This window comes from Vanellus vanellus (genome assembly GCF_965231255.1).
Source record: "Vanellus vanellus genome assembly, chromosome: 2".
Lineage (NCBI taxonomy): Eukaryota > Metazoa > Chordata > Aves > Charadriiformes > Charadriidae > Vanellus > Vanellus vanellus.
The window spans coordinates 140,533,647-140,557,053 of NC_138906.1; the positions used below are offsets into that span (position 1 = coordinate 140,533,647).

General features: G+C 40.4%; 1 protein-coding gene across 1 annotated transcript; it reads left to right on the forward strand.

Annotated features, from left to right (window-relative positions):
- Window positions 1-6,515: 6,515 nt before the first annotated feature.
- On the forward strand, window positions 6,516-21,677 carry LOC309668989 (carbonic anhydrase 3-like; the record flags this gene model as incomplete). The annotated part of the gene is made up of 7 exons (XM_082479558.1): window positions 6,516-6,561; window positions 7,430-7,627; window positions 15,289-15,407; window positions 16,226-16,318; window positions 17,225-17,290; window positions 18,189-18,344; window positions 21,558-21,677. 7 exons carry the CDS (start codon window positions 6,516-6,518, stop codon window positions 21,675-21,677), a joined length of 798 nt encoding a protein of 265 aa, XP_082335684.1.
- Between the last annotated feature and the right edge of the window lie 1,730 nt (window positions 21,678-23,407).

Below are 23,407 nucleotides of genomic sequence, written 5' to 3' on the forward strand. Positions count from 1 at the left end.
TGTCACCCGTGGTCTGCCCTGAAATAAATGTCTGTATCTCATCAAGAAATTAGGACAACAAAACTCTATGGAAGTCAAGGTTCTAGGGATTTTGTGCATGGGATGAATAACCAAGAATCCCAAAATCCTGTTTCTGTCTCTATTCTGCTTCATAATTGTCAGTTACTCTCAGGACTTTGAAGAAGGCCTTATTAAATGTTTGTACACTATCTAGCATGATAGGTCCTCTGATTGCTACTGTTATATAAAGAGAAAATACCAGCAATAATAAATCTATGATGTACAGCTGAGGGACTCAATGACTTCTTTGCCTCAGTCTTCACTGGCAAGGACTGCAGCCACACTGCCCATGATGGAGAATGCAAAGGCGAGGATTGGGAAATGGAAAACCGCCCACAGTAGGTGAAGATCAAGTGCGAGAGACCACATGAGGAACCTGAAGTTGCACAAGTCCATGGGACCTGATGAGATACACCCGCGGGTCCTGAGGGAACTGGCAGATGAAGTCGCTAAGCCACTAGCCATCATATTTGAGAAGTTGCAGCGGTCTGGCGAGGCTCCTGCCAACTGGAAAAGGGGAAACATTACCCCTATTTTTAAAAACGGAAAAAAAAGAAGACCCAGGGAACTACAGGCCAGTCAGTCTCACCTCTGTGCCTGGTAAGATCATGGAGCAGATCCTCCTGGAAACTCTGCTGAGGCACATAGAAAACAAGGAGGTGATTGGTGACAGCCAGCATGGCTTCACCAAGGGCAAGTCATGCCTGAAAAATTTGGTGGCCTTCTACAAAGGGGTTACAGCGGCAGTGGATAAGGGAAGATTAACTGATGTCATCTACTTGGACTTGTGCAAAGCGTTTGACACCGTCCCACACGATACCCTGGTCTCTAAATTGAAGAGACATGGATTCGACAAATGGACCACTCGGTGGATAAAGAACTGGCTGGACTGTCGCACTCAAAGAGTTGTGGTCAACGGCTTGATGTCCAAGTGGAGAGCAGTGATGAGTGGCATTCCTCAGGGGTCGGTACTGGGGTCTGTACTGTTCAACATCTTTGTCAGCAACATGGACAGTGGGGTCGAGTGCACCCTCAGCAAGTTTGCCAATGATACCAAGCTGTTTGGAGAGGTAGACACGCTGGAGGGGAGGGATGCCATCCAGAGGGACCTGGACAGGCTGGAGAGGTGGGCCCAAGCCAACCCCATGCAGTTCAACAAGGCCAAGTGCAAGGTCCTACATCTGGGTTGGGACAATCCCAAGCAGAAATACAGGCTCGGTGGGGAATGGCTGGAGAGCAGCCCTGAGGAGAAGGACCTGGGGGTGCTGATTGATGAAAAGCTCAACATGAGCCAGCAGTGTACGATCGCAGCCCAGAAGGCCAACCGTATCCTGGGCTGCATCAAAAGAAGTGTGGCCAGCAGGTCAAAGGAGGTGATTCTGCCCCTCTACTTCACTCTCGTGAGACCCCACCTGGAGTACTGCATCCAGCTCTGGAATCCCCAACATAAGAAGGACATGGACCTGCTGGAGTGTGTCCAGAGGAGAGCCACAAGGATGATCCGAGGGCTGGAGCACCTCTCCTATGAGTTCAGCCTGGAGAAGAGAAGGCTCTGGGGAGATCTTATTGCGGCCTTCCAGTACCTAAAGGGGGCCTACAGGAGAGCTGGGGAAGGACTTTTTACTCGGGCATGTAGTGATAGGACAAGGGGGAATAGCTTTAAACTGGAAGAGGGCAGGTTCAGATTAAACATTAGGAAGAAATTTTTCACTTTGAGGGTGGTGAGGCACTGGCACAGGTTGCCCAGAGAGGTTGTTGAGGCCCCGTCCCTGGAGGTGTTCAAGGCCAGGCTGGACGTGGCCTTGGGCAACCTGGTCTAGTAGGAGGTGTCCCTGTCTATGGCAGGGCATTGGAACTAGATGATCTTTAAGGTCCTTTCCAACCTAAACCATTCTATCATTCTATGATTCTATGTAATGCAACCTATAAATATATGTGAAGATAATACACATTTTCAAAAAAAAAGGAGGAGCCTTGCTGAGATCCAAAGGAATTATCTTTTATTGTCAAATTAAAAAACATCCTCTTTAAAACTTACGAAGTAATATTAGTCTTAGCATTGCATATAGAGAATATCTGTGGTACAGAAATAAAAAACCTGAATCACTAATCACAATTCCACAGGGAAGACACATATCTGAGCATTTTGCTGTTTGAAACATCAGTATTTGGGGGGGAAACATTTGTTCAAGTGCCTTAGAGATCACATAGAAAACATGTTAATACATGTTAATATATACAATATATTTGCTTATTTTTCTTCTATAACTTATTGGTACTTTAAAAGCATTTATTGCCTGAAAATTTATTTCTTCGAATGCTGTAGTCTCCAAATTGGAAACACATCTGAGTATATCGTGATGTGGTTTGTAGCAGATTGGGATATGTTGTCCAACGGTGAATATCACTTTGCTCTGTGAAAGCTTTTTTATTTCAGCCTCCACTTTAGACCAAATCTGCATATTTGCTTAAAACACTTCACTTATCTGTAATATGCAGGGAACTTAGGCCATGTTGATAATGAAAAGCTCAGCAAAGACTTTTAAAGGCTTTCTTTTACTGGAAGAGATCTCCCGCTGGTAAGGCCAGCATTTATAAAGGATTCTACATGGGGCTTTTCTGAGAAGGAAGCAAGTGAGTACTTTACCTGGAGAGAGGTGTTGAGGGACACAGTGCACTCAGGTGGGGAAAGGAGGGAAATCCAGATGGATGGGGTACAGGATCATAGAGGAAGAAGACAGGAGGAAGTTGCATGTCTCATTTGTTACTCTTGATGACCTTCAAGTCCCACAGAAAAAACGCTCAGTGAAAGCAGATACAGGATGTCTTTTTTCCTCGGAAGTAACTTACTTATTTGATTTAATGGTCTAAGTTAAAGTGCCTAAGGTTAAAACTTTTTCTTAGATTGCTTCTTTCTTCCTTACACAGTCCCTCTTAGGTTGTCTAAATGCCTGCGAGTTCAGACCAAACAGTGACTCTGGAAAAATGTTTTATGTGTCTTAGAGCTCAGGACTGAAATTTCAGTTTCTACCCAGGCAGTAAAGTACAACCTCAAATTTGTCCATTTAAGTAGGTGTAAAAGATACGGTGCTTTACATTCACTAGGAAATTTCCTTAGAAATTATTAATGGCTCTAAAACAATGAAAGTAAACATCTGCTGTGGGTAGGTTTGGGTTTTTTTCCCTATTTCTTTCTTTACTGTTACCCTTATCATCAAAATATTAATTTTCAAATGTGGATAAGTAACTCCCAGTGAACAGTGTTGTTTCTCGGAGTGCAATTACAGATAGTGGAGTGTTAGTAGAGTGTTAAAGGAGACTAGCTTTAAATGAATTAGCACTGATACTGAGAACAACCTTGATAGCTAAGGTGACATGTTAAAACAGTCCCTGCTGAGCTCCATCTTAGTTCATATCATTCACTACTTTTCTTTCAAAATACTCTAATCTCTATCTTTTCTTACCTGTGATGTTTGCTTGTTTCCGTACTCCCTCCACTGCCGATCTTGTTGGTACTGATGCCTCTCCTCCCTGTGGGAGTCTTCCAGGATTTGCCACTGGCTTATGTCCTGCCAGGTTTATAAACTACCTGCCTTGTGGTTGATATGACACTGGCATGATTCCTGTCCTGACATGGTTGTGATAAGCCTTCAAATCTGATTTGGGGCAGTTTTAATAATTCTGTGATATATTCATAAAATCTTTTTTAAAAATCATTCTGGGAGGAGCTCATCTAGAACAGCCCCTGTTTAAATGAGAGTGAATTTAAAAGATTAGATTAGATTAGATTACATTAGATTAGATTACATTAGATTACATTACATTACATTGCACAGGGCTTTGTCTTCTTGCCATCCTTCTCCTTTGGGCTGAGCAAGGAATTCTTTTGGTGGGTGCACCTTGGTAAAATGGGGAGACCAGGAAAGCTTTGCATGTGGCAGGTGAGACCAACTGATCAACTTCAATGCACAAGTATAGGAGGAACAAGAACTCAATTTCTTATTTATTTTCCTCTCCTCTTCCCAGAGACACTTTCTCATTACAGTTTCCCTGACTTAACATTAATTTATGTTTTCAGGAGCAAGGTAAAGCTGCTTTTATAAAAATAAACTGAGAAATGGAAAAAGTGAAGAGAGCTGGGTTCCATCTGAGCAAATGTTGGACTGGAAATAGGTGGTGCATAGTCCTGGGCTACTACAGATAGACTATGGTCATGTTTGCAGTATAGCTCCATCCGGAAGACTGGCAAGTGTACTGAGTCACTGGGAGATGCTCTGGATCTGGAGAAGTGTCTGTGGGTTGTGGCAGTGAGAAGATGGAGGGAAATGGAAGTGAAAACTGAGGAAGAGGTGGGAAATAGTATGTGCTCTGTAGGGCATAAATACATAGCTCCTGTGTACCTTGTTCATGTCTCCAGTTTTAATATAGCAAAGTTACCGGAATACCTTGGGTAGCTGTTCCTTGGCTGACATTGCTCTTTAGCTTCAATAACTCTTCTTGTTTCTTGGTGTTTACCTCTCTGATGATGTGTATATACAGACAGCTGTCACTTCCCTTCTTACCATTTGTTCACTATGCAAAGCACACTAAGCTTTTATAGTCTCCTCTCGTAAAAGAGGCTCTTTAGTTCCCTTGTGTCCCATGCACCTGTTCCAATTCATCCTAATTCAGCTTTACGAGGACAACAGACCTGTTTCAGAGGAGGTCATACCAGTCTCTCCAGCTCCAGTGACATGCCCATGGTTTGTGCCTGCTTTTTTGTGAGCAGTTCCTGCCTGGTAATGCTTATTGACATTTTATGACTAACGAATCCCACTCTTCCTCCTTCTCTTTCACTTCCACTTCAGAAAAAAAGTATCAGCCAAGACCATGACTCGGGACCGCAGTGTTGCACTTTCTGCTACTGAATTTCACCCACTGTAGTTCACACAGTGTTCAGGGGTACTGGACTTTTCTGTACGACAACCTCACACTTCCAACCTGTGCCATTTGCATTTTTCTTTAACCATCTTGTATTTTCGTCCCCATTTCATTACTACCAAGTAAAATAATCTCACTTATTATTCAGAAAGTCTAGTAAAATTTAAATCACAACAATTCACCTTTCAGTCCAATGCCTTGTCTTCTGCCTAGTCAGTTCCTCATCCATTTTATGCCACTGGTGCTAACGTCTATCTTCTCTAAGTTGCCTGATAATGCCCCGTGTGTCAGAACAACAAATATTTTTTAGGAGTCATTTGACTTGTGTGTGTCATACGTGAGCCCCATAAGGAACACGTGCACGCTAACAAGCACGCTTACAATTTTAAATGCAATTTGATGCATAACACCCTGCTAAATGAAAGGAGAATTAGAGCTGTAGCAAAACAAACAGATCCTATGCTTAATTTGACGATAAAGGTTTCATCTGGAGCTGGTGGGAACTGGATCTTCAGCTATTTTAATGATTTCCAGTTTCCCAGAATCCTTGCAGTAGGAAGGAGCACCTTTTTAAAGGCCAGGGGCGATTATTGCTACTGAATTTTTTGCAGGGAAGCTGTTTATGAAGGTGACGGGAGACAGCGCAGCAGGGAGCAGTGCTGGAACCCGAGCGTGTCTGTGGGAATCTCGTTGGGAAGGGTGCGAAGCCGTGACAGCCGTTTGCAGGCAGAGGCTGTTGGAGGCATCCCCTCATCCCCAGCCGACCTCCGGACCGGGGTCACACCGGGCACCCGACGGGAAGCGCGTGGTGGTCCCCTCGGGAGGGACACAGCCTCTCCTAAACTGATGCCATCTTACGGCAAACAGGCTTTCTACAAAGAACCGTAAAAAGCCCAGCAACCCTGCCTGTAACCTGTAAATTTAAATTCTGAAAGCAGCCAGGTTAAGCTTCCCATTTTAGGTTGCCTCTGTATGTATATACACCTTATCCGAATTTGAAAAATATTCCTCCATTGCTTGTATCTTGTTCTGGACCCTCATGCTTTTCTACATCCCCTTTCCAGCAGCTCCTGTCCCCTCACCAGGCCCTCTCAGCACTGTCCCGGGTGGGCTCCTTTCCCGCAGCCCCCGGATGCCACCACAAGCCGAGGAGCCATTGCCGGGTTCCCCCCGCGCTGCCCCACGCCGCCATCACCCTCTCCACCCCCCCCAACTGCCCCTCACACACACACAGGGGGACCCCCGCACCTCTCGTCCCCCGGCGGGCAGCTCTGAGGAGACGCTCCCCCGGGCCGGGGGCGGCGGGCCGGTGGCGGGGTCGCCTCAGAGCGGCGGCGGCGAGCGGTGTGAGGCAACGCGGTTCTCCCCGCCCCCGGCGGTCGGGGCCCTGCCGTCCCTCACGGCCCGGCGGCGGCGGGGAAGGGCATGGAGTTGGCGGGAGTCTATAAAAAGCCGCCGTGAGACGAGGCCGCCGTCCGGCCAGAGCCGCCGGGAGAGGCTGAGGCGCGGCGGCAGCGGGGCGCCGCAGCGACACCATGATCAACCCCAACTACTACCCGTGGGGCTACGACGGCGACAACGGTGAGTGGGGGCCCGGCCCGGCCCGGGTTCTCCCGCCTCAGCGACTGCGGCAGCGAAACCCAGGCAAACCCGGGAGGCCCCGCCGCCGGGGAGTGCGGGGAGAGGGGGAAGAGGGTCTCCCCGCGGGCCGGGGTCTGCGCGGATGGTGGGTCGCCACTCACCGGTGTGGAAGAGGCGAAGCTGGTGGAAGGGGAGGCGGTGGCTGAGGTGTCCCAAGTTAAACTGAAGTCGTTTTTCCCTGCTGCTAATGTAGGTTTGAAATTTGAGGTAGCGTTAAAATCCAGCTTTAGGTGAGCCTTCGGTGCAGGAAGAGCAGTGCCACTGCTGAGGCAGGACACCCGGGCGGCCTGTTGTTGCCACTGAGAGCAGCACGGCCTCCATCGGGCTTTTTTCCTCGTGGAGTTACAGTTAAAACCATGGCAATAATTAAATCCACATTTCACCTTCTTCAGGTATCAGTGGCCTTTTCTCTCTCCAGATGGGTAGATGATGCCACGGTTGGGTTGTTTGGGTATATCCCAGCATATTTCTAGCCACTGCTGGGCTTGGAGTATACACCTCTAGTTTCTTTGCTTGGTGTACTGGCAGTCGCCTAATGGGTAAAGGCCTGAGGTTGCTGTGAGAGTTTAGGTTCGGCCAAATGACTTGCAGTATCTAATATTCCAACTACAACGGTCTAATTGCTTTTTATGCGATGAAACTCTAGACAGGTCATGACTAACAGCCAGGTGATTAGTAACCTACTTACCAATACATTTTACTGACGTTCTATAGCTAAACAAAGCCAAACTTGCATTTGTTGTAATGCAAGTATAATTCATACCTAGCTGGAAAAGGTTTTCAAGATATTTCTCTGTATTTTTTCTAGGACCAGATCAGTGGCACAAAAATTACCCAATTGCCAAAGGACGCCATCAGTCACCTATTGAAATCAATAACAAAGATGTGCATTACGATCGCTCCCTACTGCCATGGTTTGCTAGTTATGATCCTGGTGCAGCTAAGACCATCCTCAATAATGGGAAAACCTGCAGAGTTGTATTTGATGATTCTTTCGATAGATCAGGTTAGTTTTGTTTTCATCTCAAGCTGTCATTATGTATCAGTGACTCTTTGAAGACAGAGTGTGCTCTGAAAGCTTATGGCTGTCAGAAGGTCTCTGTGTACTGTCTGCATGTGATGCACGTGTTTCTGTGACTCCAGTGCCCTGCATAACTGGTGGTAAAGGCCTGGGACGACTTGTAAAGTCCATAGGTAAAATCCTAGGGGATGGAGAGAGCTGCAGAGAAGCTTGGTGCGGGATGAATTAAGGTGTAAGGTAAATTTCTGTGTTTGCAAAAGCCATTGCAGTTGTGTTGCTTTCCAGGAGCATAGAGTCCAGGCTTTGTCTATGAGGGCTGAATTCCTACATTCAAGGCTATTTGAGATGCCCAGCAGAACATCTTTAACTGTGTATGTGGCTAAAGGTACAATGTTTGAAAACTGTACACATATAATTTCTGATAAATGAAGTAATGAACCAGATGCTGCCATAAAGTCATGGTGTTTAATCAGTTAAAACTCCCTTCGGCATTCATGGGATTTTGTCTTAATGAGGATTATAAGGCTGAGAAGTTTCAGTGTTTCAGCTTTAATGTCCAAAATCTTTTATCCATTCATAGTTATGACAGCATGCAATGTGCTGCATATGTAATGCATAACTTTGAAGAGTTAGTGGGGTTATATATTTTGAAGAGATATGTCTGTTCTGTGTAACAGGTGCTAGAAATACTTAGTTTATGTTGGCAGACCCAGTGATGTTTCATGTTAATACTGTTGGCTATATTTCAAAGGAAAAAACATTACTGAAAGAAGTATGAAATTGCATTAGTACTGAGATAAAAAGAAAAATCAAATGCATACTTCACTCTTTATTCTTGTATCAAGGTCAACAGCATTGTGTTATTATTTATAGTACATGGGACGGTAAGAAAAGGAAAAAGAAATGTCAACTTCAATAAAATAGTGAAAAGTCTTCTCCTACTTCCACAGTGTACAGATTTATTTCTTAACTACATTAAAAGTTCTAATTTCGGTTACAATGTAACTAGGATTGCTAGCTATAATAATGAGGAGGATTTTTACTCATAGTTTGATTGATCTGAAATATTTATGGGCATGGCTTTAATGTAATGGATTTTTAATGAATGACTTGGGTTTCATGAAAACTGAGGATCAAAATGTATGTAAGCTGGACTAGTTAATATACTATCAAAACTCACAAATGACTGTGCAGTCAAGAGTTTACTTACTTTCCTAGCGAAGTGGGAATCTTCAGTGTTATTTGAATAAAAATATAATCTCAGATAACACAATACATCAGTAAAGAGACGTAGCTATGGCAAATGAGAATACCTCTATGACCATTACTTACTTTTTTTTACCATCTCTGTAATTTGTTGGAACATATCAAATATATCAATGGTTGCATCTTATGCATAAATGTCAAAGTAATTATTGTTATAATTACTCAGATTTTGCACGGGAGGGAGTATTTGGTCACAGCCATCTACAGCATGGATGCAGCACTGTGGCCACAAAGAGCAGAAAGTTTTGGAATGTTCTGAATTTTTTTTCAGATAAACTGCTCAGTAACTGTTGTGTTCTGATCTCAGAAATAAAAAGTGACTCACTGGAAAAAAAGTAGGTGTATTTCTCAACTCTTTGAAGGCAAGAAACATTCAGTGTTTATTGTTATGTCTCCTTTGTTATACCATTGCCTGCAGAGTCTGTGGGTGGTGTTCCTTCTCTAACATAATGCTAATTGCAGGACGAATTCCACTGTGCATACTCCTACTGACTTGAGCATGTTTTAAGTTTTTTACGATACGTACAGTGACTTATTTTTTGTGAGCCACCTGCTGCATAGTACATACATATGTAATAGCAATCATATAGGAATTAAGCTTTTGTTTCTTTGGAGCAAAGACATTCTGCCTGTCTGTCTGTCTGTCTATCTATCTGTCTATCTATCAATCACTGTCTATCTGAATTATTTCTAAGCTAACCAGAAATCTAAGGGCTTCCTTTATTTGCCTAACTTTTCCAGTTAGAGCGGTCATACCTATATCTGTAGTTACATCTAGATTTTCATTAGTGGTAGATGAAAGAGATTGCTGAATTAGTTGCAAAGGTGAGTGATAAAATGAATTACTTTGGATTTCTTGGAGTTTTACTTCAATTGTGTCTTCTTTGCCAGGAGTACTTTGAATATTCATGATTGGGACAGTTTCTTAAATGATTAGAGACAAGCTTCCAGGAAAAGTGCCGTCCAATGTAATTCACATATTATGTTGAAAAAGGCCTTATTGCTGTTATCTTTGGAGTCAGTCTAGTGAAAGGAATTGGAAAATTTATCTCCAGCTATTTATAAAGTCTGGTTGACTTTAAGAATCTGCTATACAGTTGAAGGCTTTGATGACAGATACTTGCTTTAGGAGCTGTCATGCCTCTGCTACCTTTCTGTGCAAGTTAACATGTTGTTGTGGACTCAGTTGTCTGTCTTACCATATCTGTGTGGAAGAAGGACCTTAAGCACTGTAAAATCATTGCAGCTGGAGTCTCAAATTCCAGGAAAGATCTGGGAGCTGAAATCAAAACCTCTTAGGTAGTTGTGCCACCTTGTGATGGCCACAGTAAACCCATACCAGAACTTGGGTACTTTGGCAGACTACCACTGCTATATTTTTTGGCCTGAATGGTGACTCAGATACTCCTTTAGATCCAGCAGTGACTCTGGTTTTGTTTTGAATTAGGGCTGCAATCTTATTTCTACTGGGAGAGTCCATTTGCTTTTAAAATTCCAAAAATATTTCTGCCAGAGAAGTTTCCTGAGACCACCTAACTGGTGGGATCATTGTCATGATGTTGCGTGAGGTCTGTAGCTTGTGACTTCCTTAAAATTTATGACTGTCTGGCTTTCTTTATAATACCTGTGGATAGACGGTTAGATCAAAGCATTCAATCATTTAATAAACAGTACAGATACAAAACAGGTCTTGTACTTCTCACTTTGTCTGCTTTTGTTGTCTCCTTGACTCTTTCTGTGGAAGTTCATCAGCCAAACAGATTCCTCCTTCTATTTTTACTTACTTTCTGATGGATGACATTTAAGGGCTTGGAGTACCTCAGTGCAGGCACACTTTCTTACAAGATTGCCTTGATGCTGTTAGCAGAATCTTTCAATTTCTTGTCAAAGGAATGTGTGCCTTTGGAAGTGGATGATGAAAAAAAATTAAAGAGCCTTTTACTGTAAGCAGTGAAAGCTTGTTGCTTATTGGTCTCTTTTAGCATGACTAGTGCTTGTGGACAGCATTTCCTATAGTACCACTTTGTGGGAAATCTCATTTATCTTTGCAAATGAGATTTTGATTATCAGCTTCTGGTGAATAAACATTTATGTGTTGACCGGTTCTAAAACAATGACAAACCCCAGTAGCTTTAATTAAAACTGAGGGAAGTTTGTCCGTAGACACTCACATTTTGGTTGATCCCTGCAGAGAGTTACTTAACATTTTGTGTACTGAATTTACACTGGAACAAGTCAGTTGGCATTGCAAGAATAGCATAGCTAAATCTCAGTGTTTGCGTAGCTGTGGTACTTACCACTTGACGGCTATACTGCGTACCGCAAAAGGCAGCAAAGTTAAATTCTTCCTTCAGTGTTTAACACATCTATCATTTGTAGTGTCTGCATGAAGGTACTGAATGTTAATACAAGCACTGTGGAGCTTGGGTACGGGGGATTTAGGAGTTGAGTTTCTGTTCACTGAACCTCCATGCGATTGTTAGAGATAAAAATGCTTGAACAGTCAAGGGCCTGCTGAGGCTACAGTTAAAAAGTGGACTGTCAGTTTTCTGCCCCTGGAGATGGGGATTTCGGCCCTACTGTGGATCACAAACAAAGATGATGTGGGAGCTCACCAATGAACAGGCTCTGATCAATAGGCACGAAACTGGGAAAGGTGTGTTGCAGTGCAGGTGAGGTTGGGTGGCACTCTGACAGACTTCTGTCAGGCACTTTTTTTCCCAATCTGCCCCCATAAGAGTACAAAGTTCAAATACAAACAAAAGTAATTCTTCTCCATATCTATTTATTGTTTGCCTAAAGAAAATTTCATTGAGAACTGTGTAAAATGTTCCAAAAGCTTTTAGGAAATACATTTTATCCTGCAGGTAGCCATAGTGTTTCAGTACAGTGATCCTCTTGTGAGCAGAGCCTTTTTTATAGCATCTAAAATGTGGCATTGGGTTTTATACTGCGCTGTTAGATTCTGTTATAAAGCAGCATAAGAAAGGTAATGTATCTTTTTCAATTGTCATGCAGTAATACCATACTAATTTAATTTCATTGCGGTTTACCAGTTCATTTTATGGATTTGGCAGGATGTGAATATCATAAATCTTATAAGAACAGTTAGTTCTTCTCATGTTTATAAACACAGCTCACCTCATGAGTTTGTTTAGTGCTCCTTGTGTTTCTCCACCTGACTTTCACAGAATGCCTTCACAGCAAACAGGGAAGGCATTTGTGTAGGCATAACTTTGCCAGTTTTACTTTAGTGAAGATCAATGACAATTGACATTAGCACAGATTAACCACCAGACCCCTATCTAAGCTGCTCAGCAAGTGGATGGACTTATTTCAAAACCTTCTTGTCACATTTCTGTTGTTAAGGCCATGCTGCTAACTAAGGTAAAGTTGAGTGGCCATCTCCATTCAAACTGCATCACACCTTTATTTTGCTGTGCAATGAGAGTGAGATACAGAGCTTTTTCTCGTCTTAGTTACAACCTCCAGTGCAACACTTGCCCTCTCTGAGGCAAAGGTCTGCCTCAGTGATTACATTGAGGGTGGAAAAAAGCCATTCTTTTATTAGCCAGTTCTGTCTCATGCTGCTCAGTTTATGATGGATCAAATAAAAGGTGAGCTTTTTTATTGGAACTGATGTCCACGTGTGCATCTGTGTAGGACTGCTTTGTGATAGACCATTCTTCAATGTGGATGGAGGGACATGGAATTTGAGCAAGCGCTTTTTATGTCTTGTATCTGGCACTGGTGGAGGGCGATGTGGAAAACCAATATAAAAAGAGTCAGTCACTGAGCAATGGGATGAGCGTTTGCAACAATAAGGCACCAAAAAGGAGTGAATACTTTTCTCCCTTGTCTTCCTGGGCTCGTTTGTATATTCCTGCAGCTGGGCCATCTTATTTTAATGGCAGCAAGTTTAAGGGAGTTACATTTTGGTAAGTCTGCTGTGGCCATCCTGTTACTTCTGTAGAGCACAAACAGGAACAGAAATGCCACATTTTTAATATTCACAATTAAGTCCAGCCATTCAGCTAGCCATGTGAAAAGGATTATGCAGTATTTCAGAGCTCAGCTAATCTCAGTTTATCTCAGCTAAGAGAAAAGCTGGCTGCCCATATATCAGGGAGTGAGCCTGCAGGCTCCTTTTTTAAAGCTCTGGCTTTTCATTTCATGCAGTGTCATAGGTAGAAGCTCAGAGTGAGTTATGGGGGCTTCTAGAAAAGCATCCTTTCGTAAGTGCTTTGTGGTAGCAAAACGGCTATCACAGCCCTAAAACTGGGAGTCTCAGATATTTAAGGTGAACATTTCTATGTAATAATTGTTAGAATAATTCCCTGTTACATATAAATATGTAAATATATAAAAATGAAGCTGTATTTTAGCACCATTGAAAAACAATTTAAAGATGTCATAGTTTCTTTTATTAACTTTTACCTCATATTCTTTTTCTAGCTGGTATATGGGTGTTTATTTATTGGTGTTAGTATTTTCTGAAAACAAAAACCCAAGAGGATGAAGATACCTTTAGAATTTAGGTTCCAAGCCACATGTTTAAAAAAAAAAAAAGAAGATTTCTTTTACTAACTTTGAGCTATGCAGACATACTTTGGGATTTTTTATATTTTAGATATTGGAGAACTTAATTCTTGTAACTGTTTTGTTTACTGACATAGGGAAATTTCCTTTTCTTGCATTGTCATTTCATGTATTTCTGTGTTTTATACTACACACTTGCAGTTAAAAGAAAGAAAACACCTCTTTTCCTTCAGGAGATGTTGGTTTATGGGAATCTCAGTCTTTGCATCATTCTGTCTGCTTAAAGTGTGCTAAGTAAAAGCTACTGTCTATTTATAGATGAGTGAAGCAGGAATGTGTTGGCACAAGGTGATGCAGAGCTTCACCTAATGCCCAATCAAAGATGTCTGCTGATGGCCCATCAGTGGAAATAATGACACGTTTTTACCTTAAACTGGATTATTTGGTCTTACAGATCTATTTTAATGGAGAATTGATGGCCTTAGCAGCTACTACTGTTACCGTGTCTGCATCAGCCACGGTAGTGAACGTCTGTGGGAACAAGTAAAAAGAATTTGTTAAGAGTAACAGCTTGCTCTTAATGTTCAGTAAGGAACACTTAGTACTTTATTTCTTGAGCTGATCATGGATTTCATTCCTTTTCTTTTCAGATTTAAGGATATTTTTCTCTAGCATATGAAGGCCTGTTCTTGAGAACTGCTGAATGGTTTATAGGAATGGTATAACTTCTATCTCCAAATAAAGTGAACGAGAATTGAATATTAATTAGTATTTGGTGAATGTGAAGAAGTTCTTCTCTTTCTATTGTGAGATCCTTTCAAACCACCTTGATTTGGTACATAATGTCATTTTTACATTATGTTTACATTAAGATTATTTAGAACACAGGGTATTGTTCATCATAGGCTGGGCTTTTCTTTAGGAAAATAGTTTGTATTCTCAGTGATTGATTTTCTGGCTCATTTGCTGTTTTCTTTCTCCTCTTCCACAGCCAGAGGGAGCAACCATTATAGCAGAAGCAGCATCAGTAATTTCATAGGTTTTTAAACAAATAAGTCATAGCCTGCAGTAAGAGATAAAATTTGTAGCATTGTGGGAATTTATCATCTAGCACTTCAGTAGTTCGTCTTAATAATGGCTATTTTTGTGTGCTTTGATGTAGGTAGATATTGGAAGGAATTCAGGGGGATATTAGGACACCTAAATTTATGTGCTTTATGTGGTGGGATATGTAGGTGGATTATATCTCTAAACTCCCATTCTAGTCAACATAAATGGAGTCACACTTAATCAACGCAGTCCAAGGAACATTTCAGGTCACCACCTGTTGAGCAAGGCACCTTAAGGCAAGCAGAAGTACTCTAGAAGCTTGACTGTTCTAATTAGGGTCTTACTTCAGTTACCCAAACATAGGTATCTCATGCCATTTTTGATAACCTAATGTATTTCAGATTGCCTCCAGATACTGTTTAGAAAAATCTAGTTCTACAGATCTTGTATCACATCTTCCAGTCCTGTCTAGGTGTCTTTGGCATATCCTAGAAGGTACTAGATGCACATTTATGCAGCTGTATTAAACCAACAAGCTCTATTGACTATAATGGAAGCCAAGACACAAATAATTTTCATCTGCCTGTAAGTGTATATAGCTGAAGATGGTTGCCTGAAGGACTGCTAAAATCGGTGCAGATTTCCAAGAAGTAGTCAGTACTCTCAGAATGTAGAACATCTGTACAGTAAATATGTAAATATGTATGTAAATATTTTATATATATATATATTTCTTTTTTAAAAAATGGAAGATACCTGAGTCTAATGCTGATGCAGATTATCAATTGCAGTGCTGAGAGGTGGGCCACTTCCAGGAGTCTACAGGCTGCGTCAGCTTCACTTTCATTGGGGTTCATCTGATGACCATGGCTCTGAGCATGTTGTGAATGGAGTGAGATATGCAGGAGAGGTAAGACTCATCACGTTTTACTTTAAAATAGGGTATAAAGTAACATTTGTTATTATCGTTCAGGTGGGACAAAATTTGTCATTTGCTTTTCAAGGACTTTAGATTTATGTATCTGTGACATTCTCTTCTTACTCCCATCAATTCTTATGAATGTGAATCAGGTTGAAGTAATTCTCACATCAGAAGAAAAGAAAAATACTATGTGAAACAAAGGTTTCCGTGTTCTCAAACCAGCGTCACTTGGAACATAGGACTGAATTACTGAGAAGCAATGAAACTTAATAAAACAGTATTCTGAAAGTATAGTATAGCAGAAGTATAAAATTGTAGCAACAGAAAGGAGGAAGAATGTGTTACCTTGATTTTCTACCACTATAGGATTGTAAGGGAAGATGAGAACTGTAGACTAAAAATATACAGATCTTACATTCACATGGACTCTTTGCTAGAATTGCTGTAATTTGGAATCCAAATGGAAATGAATCACATATCAGACTTCTGAACTGCATGTTCTACCTGCTTAGTTTCTGCGTCCTTCAGCTTTAAGATGAGATTTCTGTTCTTTTTTGCAATTTCCATGTTAAGATGTTTATAGTTTATTTTAAAGCAAATCATAGTCTAAATGTTAATATATGGCTGATGTAACTCATATATGAATTGCTGTCCCTTTTTTCTTTTTTTTTTTTTTTTTGGAAGGCCTAATCCTCATTCTTTGTTGCCCCAAACTCTGTCATGTATATGAAGAATTCTGAATTCAGCCTCTGATGGCTTGATATTCAGTAATGGATTTTTTTAAACATGTTTTTCTTTGTTTCCAGCTTCATTTGTTACACTGGAATCCCAAATACAGTAATTACCTTGATGCTGTGAGAAGAACTGATGGAATAGCTGTTTTGGCCATATTTTTGCAAGTAAGTAGAAGCACACAGCCCTTCTTTGTACTTCTACCACAGAGTTTTCTATTCTTACAGGGTTAAAAAAGCAAAACCCTCTGAATATATTTTCTAGGGATCGTATCGCATTTTAGGGTTTGACTTTCAGTAATACATGCTTTTCAAGTTATAGAGCACAAGTCATGTTATTTCAGATGGTATCCAATACTACACACACTTGTCCCAGCAGCTATTGTGTCACTATGCAGCTGGTGGGAGCTGTAAATCTAGATGTATTTGCCCCTGTTTTGGGGACACAATGTCAATAGTGGACTTCTGACCAGTAGCAGTCAGCTGTCTTCTGTGCTAATCATGGACTGATTTCAAGGACAGATACTGCTTCTAGGCTTTTCATGATTTTTTTCCCAGGCAAAACTAACTCACAGACAATACATATAACTTATCCTTTTTTAAAATCCTTTTAGTCTTAGTCTGAAATATTGGCCTTTGCTTTCTCTTCTTGAGAGACAGAAGGATGGACGTTTGTGTTGAGATCACCAATTGCAAACAGTAGATCTGACAATGAAATCTGGATTTTAAACTAGATGAAACTTTTTCCAAATTCTACACTTGACTGAAGAGTTATTTATCTTTGTTAGGCTAAAATTCAATGTCAACAGGAATAGTTGTATTGTGAAATCACCTGTGATGCTGAGTTTCTGTACTGATATAATTTCCTCATTTGGATCATAATATCTGTTGGGGTACAGACAGAAGGTACAGAGAGAAGACATAGCTTACTAAGATGGTAGGTGTAATAGGGTGGGTTAATGCATTGTAGTTTCATAGTTGATATATGTTTAGATGCACATATAAAAAAATAGGAGAAAGAAGAAAACTGATTGATCAGAACTCTTTGGTTAGCTCATGCTTTCTTCTTTACAGGTAGGGAAAACTCCCAAACCGGAGATGAAGAGAATTCTTGAAGAAATAAATGCTATCAAAACAAAGGTAACAGTGTTGGGCTTTTCATTGTAGAAAGATTGCTGCAAATTCTCAGGACAAAATAAACATAAAGTTTGACTTTCCAGTTTTCAAATTGTGCTCTGCAACATTGCCGATATACTTGTGAATAAAACCATGGGTAGCTTCTCCTTAAGAAGAAAAGTCCTTTCTTCCATTTACATATGAGCCTTCTTTGGCTTTAGTGGGCCTTACCATTTTGTGAAAATGAGAGTCATCTGACCAAACTTTACTCACCTAAAAATTAGGCATGGAGTCTTATTCTCTCAGTGGTCAGTGACAAAAGAAAGGCACCTTTGGAAATTGGTCCATTCAGTCTTGAAATAGGCTGCCTAATAGACCTCTGGAAATGCCACTGACTAGACATCTGTATCTCAGATAACATTACGTGATAAGAATCACACCGTCAATGTACATTTCATAGGCTGTCCTATTTGTTATTAGCACAAATATTATAAAGTTAGAGTACCTGTCTCACTTCATTATTTGGTGATCTAATCCAATATTCAATAGATAGGCAGAATTCCCATATGAAAGGAGGCCAGAAGGAAGAGTATTTCTGCGCAGAAATGAGGGAAGCACATTGGTACGGGACGCTGCTTCACATGAGTTAGCTCAGGTACAAGAAGTAGCATTATGGAGTTGTATGCTGTGTCATGCTTCACTGGGCCCATCTGTGAGGGTCATTCAGTCCACTTATCTTTACACCGCGTCATTACGTATTGTGTAGATATGTGCTTAGTTTCCTTAGTTTGTACCCTTGAAGTATCAGAGTCACTCTCTATACCAGAGCTGCATCTTTACCTAATCTTGACTAGAACTGTTAAAGAGTTTTCTGTTTGGTTTTGTTGTGTTTTGTTTGTTGTTTGTTTTTTTTTTTTCACAGGGGAAAGAAGCTCCTTTTCCAAATTTTGATCCTTCAATTCTTTTCCCTAAATCTCATGACTACTGGACATACCATGGGTCTTTCACTACTCCACCTTGTGAAGAGTGCATCACCTGGATTATTCTTAGAGAGCCTATCATAGTCAGCTCAGACCAGGTAAACTTCAAATAGATGCTACTTTACCCACTTCTTTTTAGTTACATGCCATAACCTGATCTTATTCTTTTGACAAGGAAAATGCTCATTGGATTCTGTGACAGATTGCATGATTAAATGGACAGTGAAGAACTGAATGCCTTAGAAGCTACCTTGGGACTCCATAGGGAACCTGTAAAAATCTTCAAAGGACTGCAGTCTACAACCTAATATGTGCAATCAACCTCTTAGACACATCTCTCTATCTGTCTCTGCATGACTCCTACATTAACTAATTGAGCAGAGATTATGACCTTCTGTACTTGGAACAGCTCATTGTTTCCTAGCCCACGTCAGGCATCATGGTGGTTCAAATCCAAATTCAATGAGATAGATTGATGATTCTGTCTGCCCCACATTCTTGGCATCATGTAACCAAGAAAATTATGGAAGTGTTGTATCAGGTGCTTGATACCCATGTTTGTAGAAGGTATACCAGCTAAATTTTCACAGACAGGAGCAGCATCAGATAACTATAGTTTCTTGTTAATTTGAAAGCCTTTTGTGGTCACGTACCACAAAGAAGTATTTCTTGTTAATCCTCATTCCCCCTCAATCATATTTATAGAAATGCCCTCTTTCATCAGATTTCAGCCTATGATTCTACTCGTACCACACAAGTCAGTTTCCTCATCTGAGACTATTCCTCTTCTCAGCAGGCTATAACTGTATGATATCACAAATTTCAAGACTCCAGGCTAGTGAAAACATGAACATTAATCAAGTGACTGACATACTATGTAGATACTAAATGTAGACACATGACTTTTCATTTTAGGTTCTCAAGGTGATAGGTGTTTCATTGTATTGATTGATGTGCATGTATCACAAAAAAAAATCTTATTTTCTATTTATGTGTCTCTATCTTTTAAAAAATAGAACTCAGGTATGATGGGAACCTTAGCTGGCAAAATATGAAATATGGTAATGTATTCATATAACTTACAGCTTAATTTTCACATCTTATTGAATTGTTCTGCCTCCTGTTTCCTTGCCCATCCAAAAATTAAAATACATGGGCTATTTTGAAGCTGGTACTTGTGTGAAAAATACAAATATGGTCTGACTGGTTTCCACAAAATAAAACTGCTTAGAGGTTTGTGTTACAGAAGATCAACTACAGATTTTGTTGGGAAAAGTGTAGTCATTCCTGAGCATCTCTGACTTAAAATGTGTTTTTAAAGGAATAACTAATCACATCATTGGACCAGCTTCATGAAAAGATTTTTTGATCACTGCTGTATTTGGGTCATGGCCTTTTTTTCAGCTTATCTAAAGTTCGTGAGTTTTGGCAAAGATACAGACTGTCCTCTAGCTGGTCCTACTGTAGAAAAAATGGAGCATTTAAGATAAAAAATAAATTACTATGTATAGATGGGACATTGGCTCTTATCCTGAGATAACCACTCTTCAGGCAGAATTGGCAATGTTTGTGAGGTACTGTATACAAATGCAACAGAAAGACTTTCCTCACTCCAGAGTGCCTGTAGTCTAAATAATGTATTCATAAGAGAACTGTGTCACCAATTATTTCTAATCCTAGAAAGTGTACTACCATGGCAGCCTCATTAATAGTAATTATTTTAAGTGCATGTGCATTTACAGTGGATCGCTTGGATGCTTTTGCAGGCAGATGGTAATAGTAAATTAGCCACAAGGATAAGTGCAGTCACTGTGAATCAGTACTCTGCAGGAGAAATCAATTCACCAGAAATCCCAGTGAGATGAAGAGTGGGTGGCCTAGCTGCTCAGATTACTTTTAATGAAACGATAGGAATTTAACTGTGGAGTAACTTTATCCAACTGCAGACTATTTTTTTCACCTTTATGTAGCTGCAGCCTGGATACATGTTGTTTTTTTTTTTAACTCAGTAGGGACGATCTTCCACAAATAATAATAATAAAAACCAGCAATCTCTTCTCTAATAGTACTTTATCAGTATTAACAAAACTAATAAACTGTTTTCATGTCTTACTGTTCCCATACAAATTATTCTTCATCTGAAAACTGAAATTTAATTTCAGATGAATAATCCAGCTGATGCAAATCATACCGGTTATAAATGTGACCTCATCATTGTTCAGGCAAACTGACATAGCTGGCTTTTCTGAGCTGTGTAGTGGAGAGCAATGTTGAGATGCCTGAGCTAGCTCAGTCCATAAACTGGAATTAGTATAGTCACGGTGAAGCCAGCTTTTACAGCCCAGACAGAAGTTCTGCTTCTGTTGGATTTGAACTCTGTACTGTAAAAGGAAGATACATCAACATAATGAATCCAGTTGTGAACAAAGTTGATGTGTGCCATGCATGGGGCAACATTTTCAAGTGTACACAAGGGAAAATGTGTGCATCCTTTTCACGGTAAGCCATTCAAACTGGGAAGTGTCAAGTGTCTGAATCACAGCTGATATGCTTTCTGACTAATGTGCATGCCAGTGACAACAAATTTACATAATGTATCTGTAAGTGGGTATACGTATTGCATCCTTTGAAAATCAGGAAGCAGTAGAGAAAGAGCATTATACAGTTTTGAACAGTATGGGCAGAACTCTTAAAAAAACCCACATACCTTGGTTAAAAAAAATGGCCAAAGAGAGTCAAGCTGCAGACCCTGTTTATGAACTGTTTGAAACCATGACCAAGTCATTATACAGATTTACATTGCTGTTATTAATAATGGACTTTTTTGTGTGACTGCAGCAGAATATATCCTGTGCTACAGACCCACCACAGAAATGAAGTATTAGTTTGTAATTTAGCCTTGACACCTTGCCATTCCAGAGGCTTCTTAACAATCAGATACTAAGACGGGGTTAGGGCAGGAGAGATTTATTAGGGCATAGGCTGTTCTACTTGCATTTTCTGAGGAATTCTCACAGTTTCTATGACTGTACACAGTTCTATATACAGTACATAAAGGACAGTACTTCTTACAATCCTGTTCAGCTAGGACCCTTTTTTTCTGTCTTGACTATTTCTAGGAATATTACTGCTAGGAAAAGAACATGAGTACAGTTCTTGTGGTGATGGGGTGAAGGACATCTTCACAACTTTGAAGGAGGCTTTCTCCCCAGCTTCTGGAGTTGGGCCAGCCTCCTTTGTTTAATTGTTGGGCTGTGGATTTGATCCCAAGGGATTTCCATCAGGACACTTTGATTTTTGCTCTCCTGCAGATGGCGAAGCTCCGCAGCCTATCCAAGAATGCCGAGAATGAACCTGATCTCCCCCTGGTTGATAACTGGCGCCCAACTCAGCCTCGGTATTTCAGGATGGTGAGCGCATCATTCCTCTAGGACCTGGCTCACATTGGGTGTCCCTGAGTGCGGCGACCTCTAGAACTAAGAGATGGTTTTGTTTTGTATCCTCTGTTGCATTTAGACAAAACTGCAGCTGTAGGTCTTGAGGCTGAAACTTTGAATTGTGAAATGTGAATTTCACTTTCAGAGGATAACAGTTACTTAGGCAAATCCTACCATTAAAATAGAAGTATAGAATCTTTTTGGCTCTTCATAACTGCTTTAACATTAGCTGTTGTTTGTAGTACAATGGAAGAAAGATGCTACTAACAACAACAAAACCATTTCCCGTTGCCCACGTGTCCCTTGATGGTTGCCTTATTCCATGCTAAAGAGGTTGCAATTAAGAGAAGTAATTCTTTTAAGCATAAAGCCGTGTTTTTCAGTAGTTGTTTTCAGCATTATCCATATCCTGCTCTGAGCTGCACCAGTTAACGCTCAAGGCATTCTTGGAAATAAATGAGAGCATTCTTTTGGTATTTGATACTCACATAAAATATGAAAGGATAGAAAATTGCTTCATTGCCATTGTTAAAGAACTAAGCTTTTAACTTCTTAAAACAATGGACAGGTGAAACAGAGGTCTATTCTGAAAATTGTATTCACTGAGTTATATGCAGTTAAAACTATGGAATGGAGGAAAAGAGCTGTTTCTGTTTGTTTCACAACTGGTTGTCCATATTAAAAGACTAATTTGCATTTTAATGTTGTAGCAATCAAAGTGACATGGGTTTTGAGAGCTTGGTCTTTGTATCCTGAATATATATTTTCTCCATGTGTGCAAGTGGCTTTTCTGTATGAAAAAGAGTGTTAAGACAGCAAGTGTTCTTAATCTTTTTAGTCGTCTTTTTGTGGCAGGTTCTCACTTCATGTGCAAATATAATTGATCCTGCTGTCAATGAGATTTGTACATAAATATCTGAAGCCACAGTTTGACCCTCCTGATCAAAATGCAGTTGACAAGAGTGTTCTTGTCCCTTGTTTTGGCATAAAGGACAATGAAACAGGATTGTAAACCTATACTTGAAATAACAGTATTTCTGCATTAAAAAAAATCCAATGATAATAAATATATTTACTTAAGAATTTTTGTTCTGTATTTTCTTCCCAATTTTAGAAACATGTAAAATTAACAGAATTTTAAAGAAAGAATGTCCTCTATAATACACCTTCATGGAAAATGATGATGGATGCTATCTTTTTCAGATGTTTGCTTGAACTACAAGAGTACTGACAATATATCATGTGACTGCAAGCAAGGAAATAGCATCTTAAATATGCTACATCATTGAGACATCCACATCTATTCTTTTAGTGAGATCACTCTATTCTGACAGTAGCTTTCTTGTAATGTCATGTGAATCAACTGCTTCGTAAGTTGGTTGCACAGTGGAAAAGTTCAATCTGTGTCTGAAACAATTAATATGAATGGTAATTTACATTGAGCTCTGGAAATACAAAGCAGCTGCTGCTCCAGCAGTGGCTGGACTCTTATATGCCATGTTCTAGGGCAGGAAGATGTTGCTGAGCTTGGTGATGAGGCAGGGGTTATACTGCCTGTCGCCAGGTTCCCCACTGTCACGGTTTCTGGACTGTGTCCTCACTTTCCTTTCTTCCTTCAAACAGGTAGTGTTTAGGCTGGGAAATTTCACTTAGTCATTGTTAGTATTTCCCAATAAATTTCCCAAATGGATTGCGTTGTGCTGTTCCTGTTTACACTTTTCACT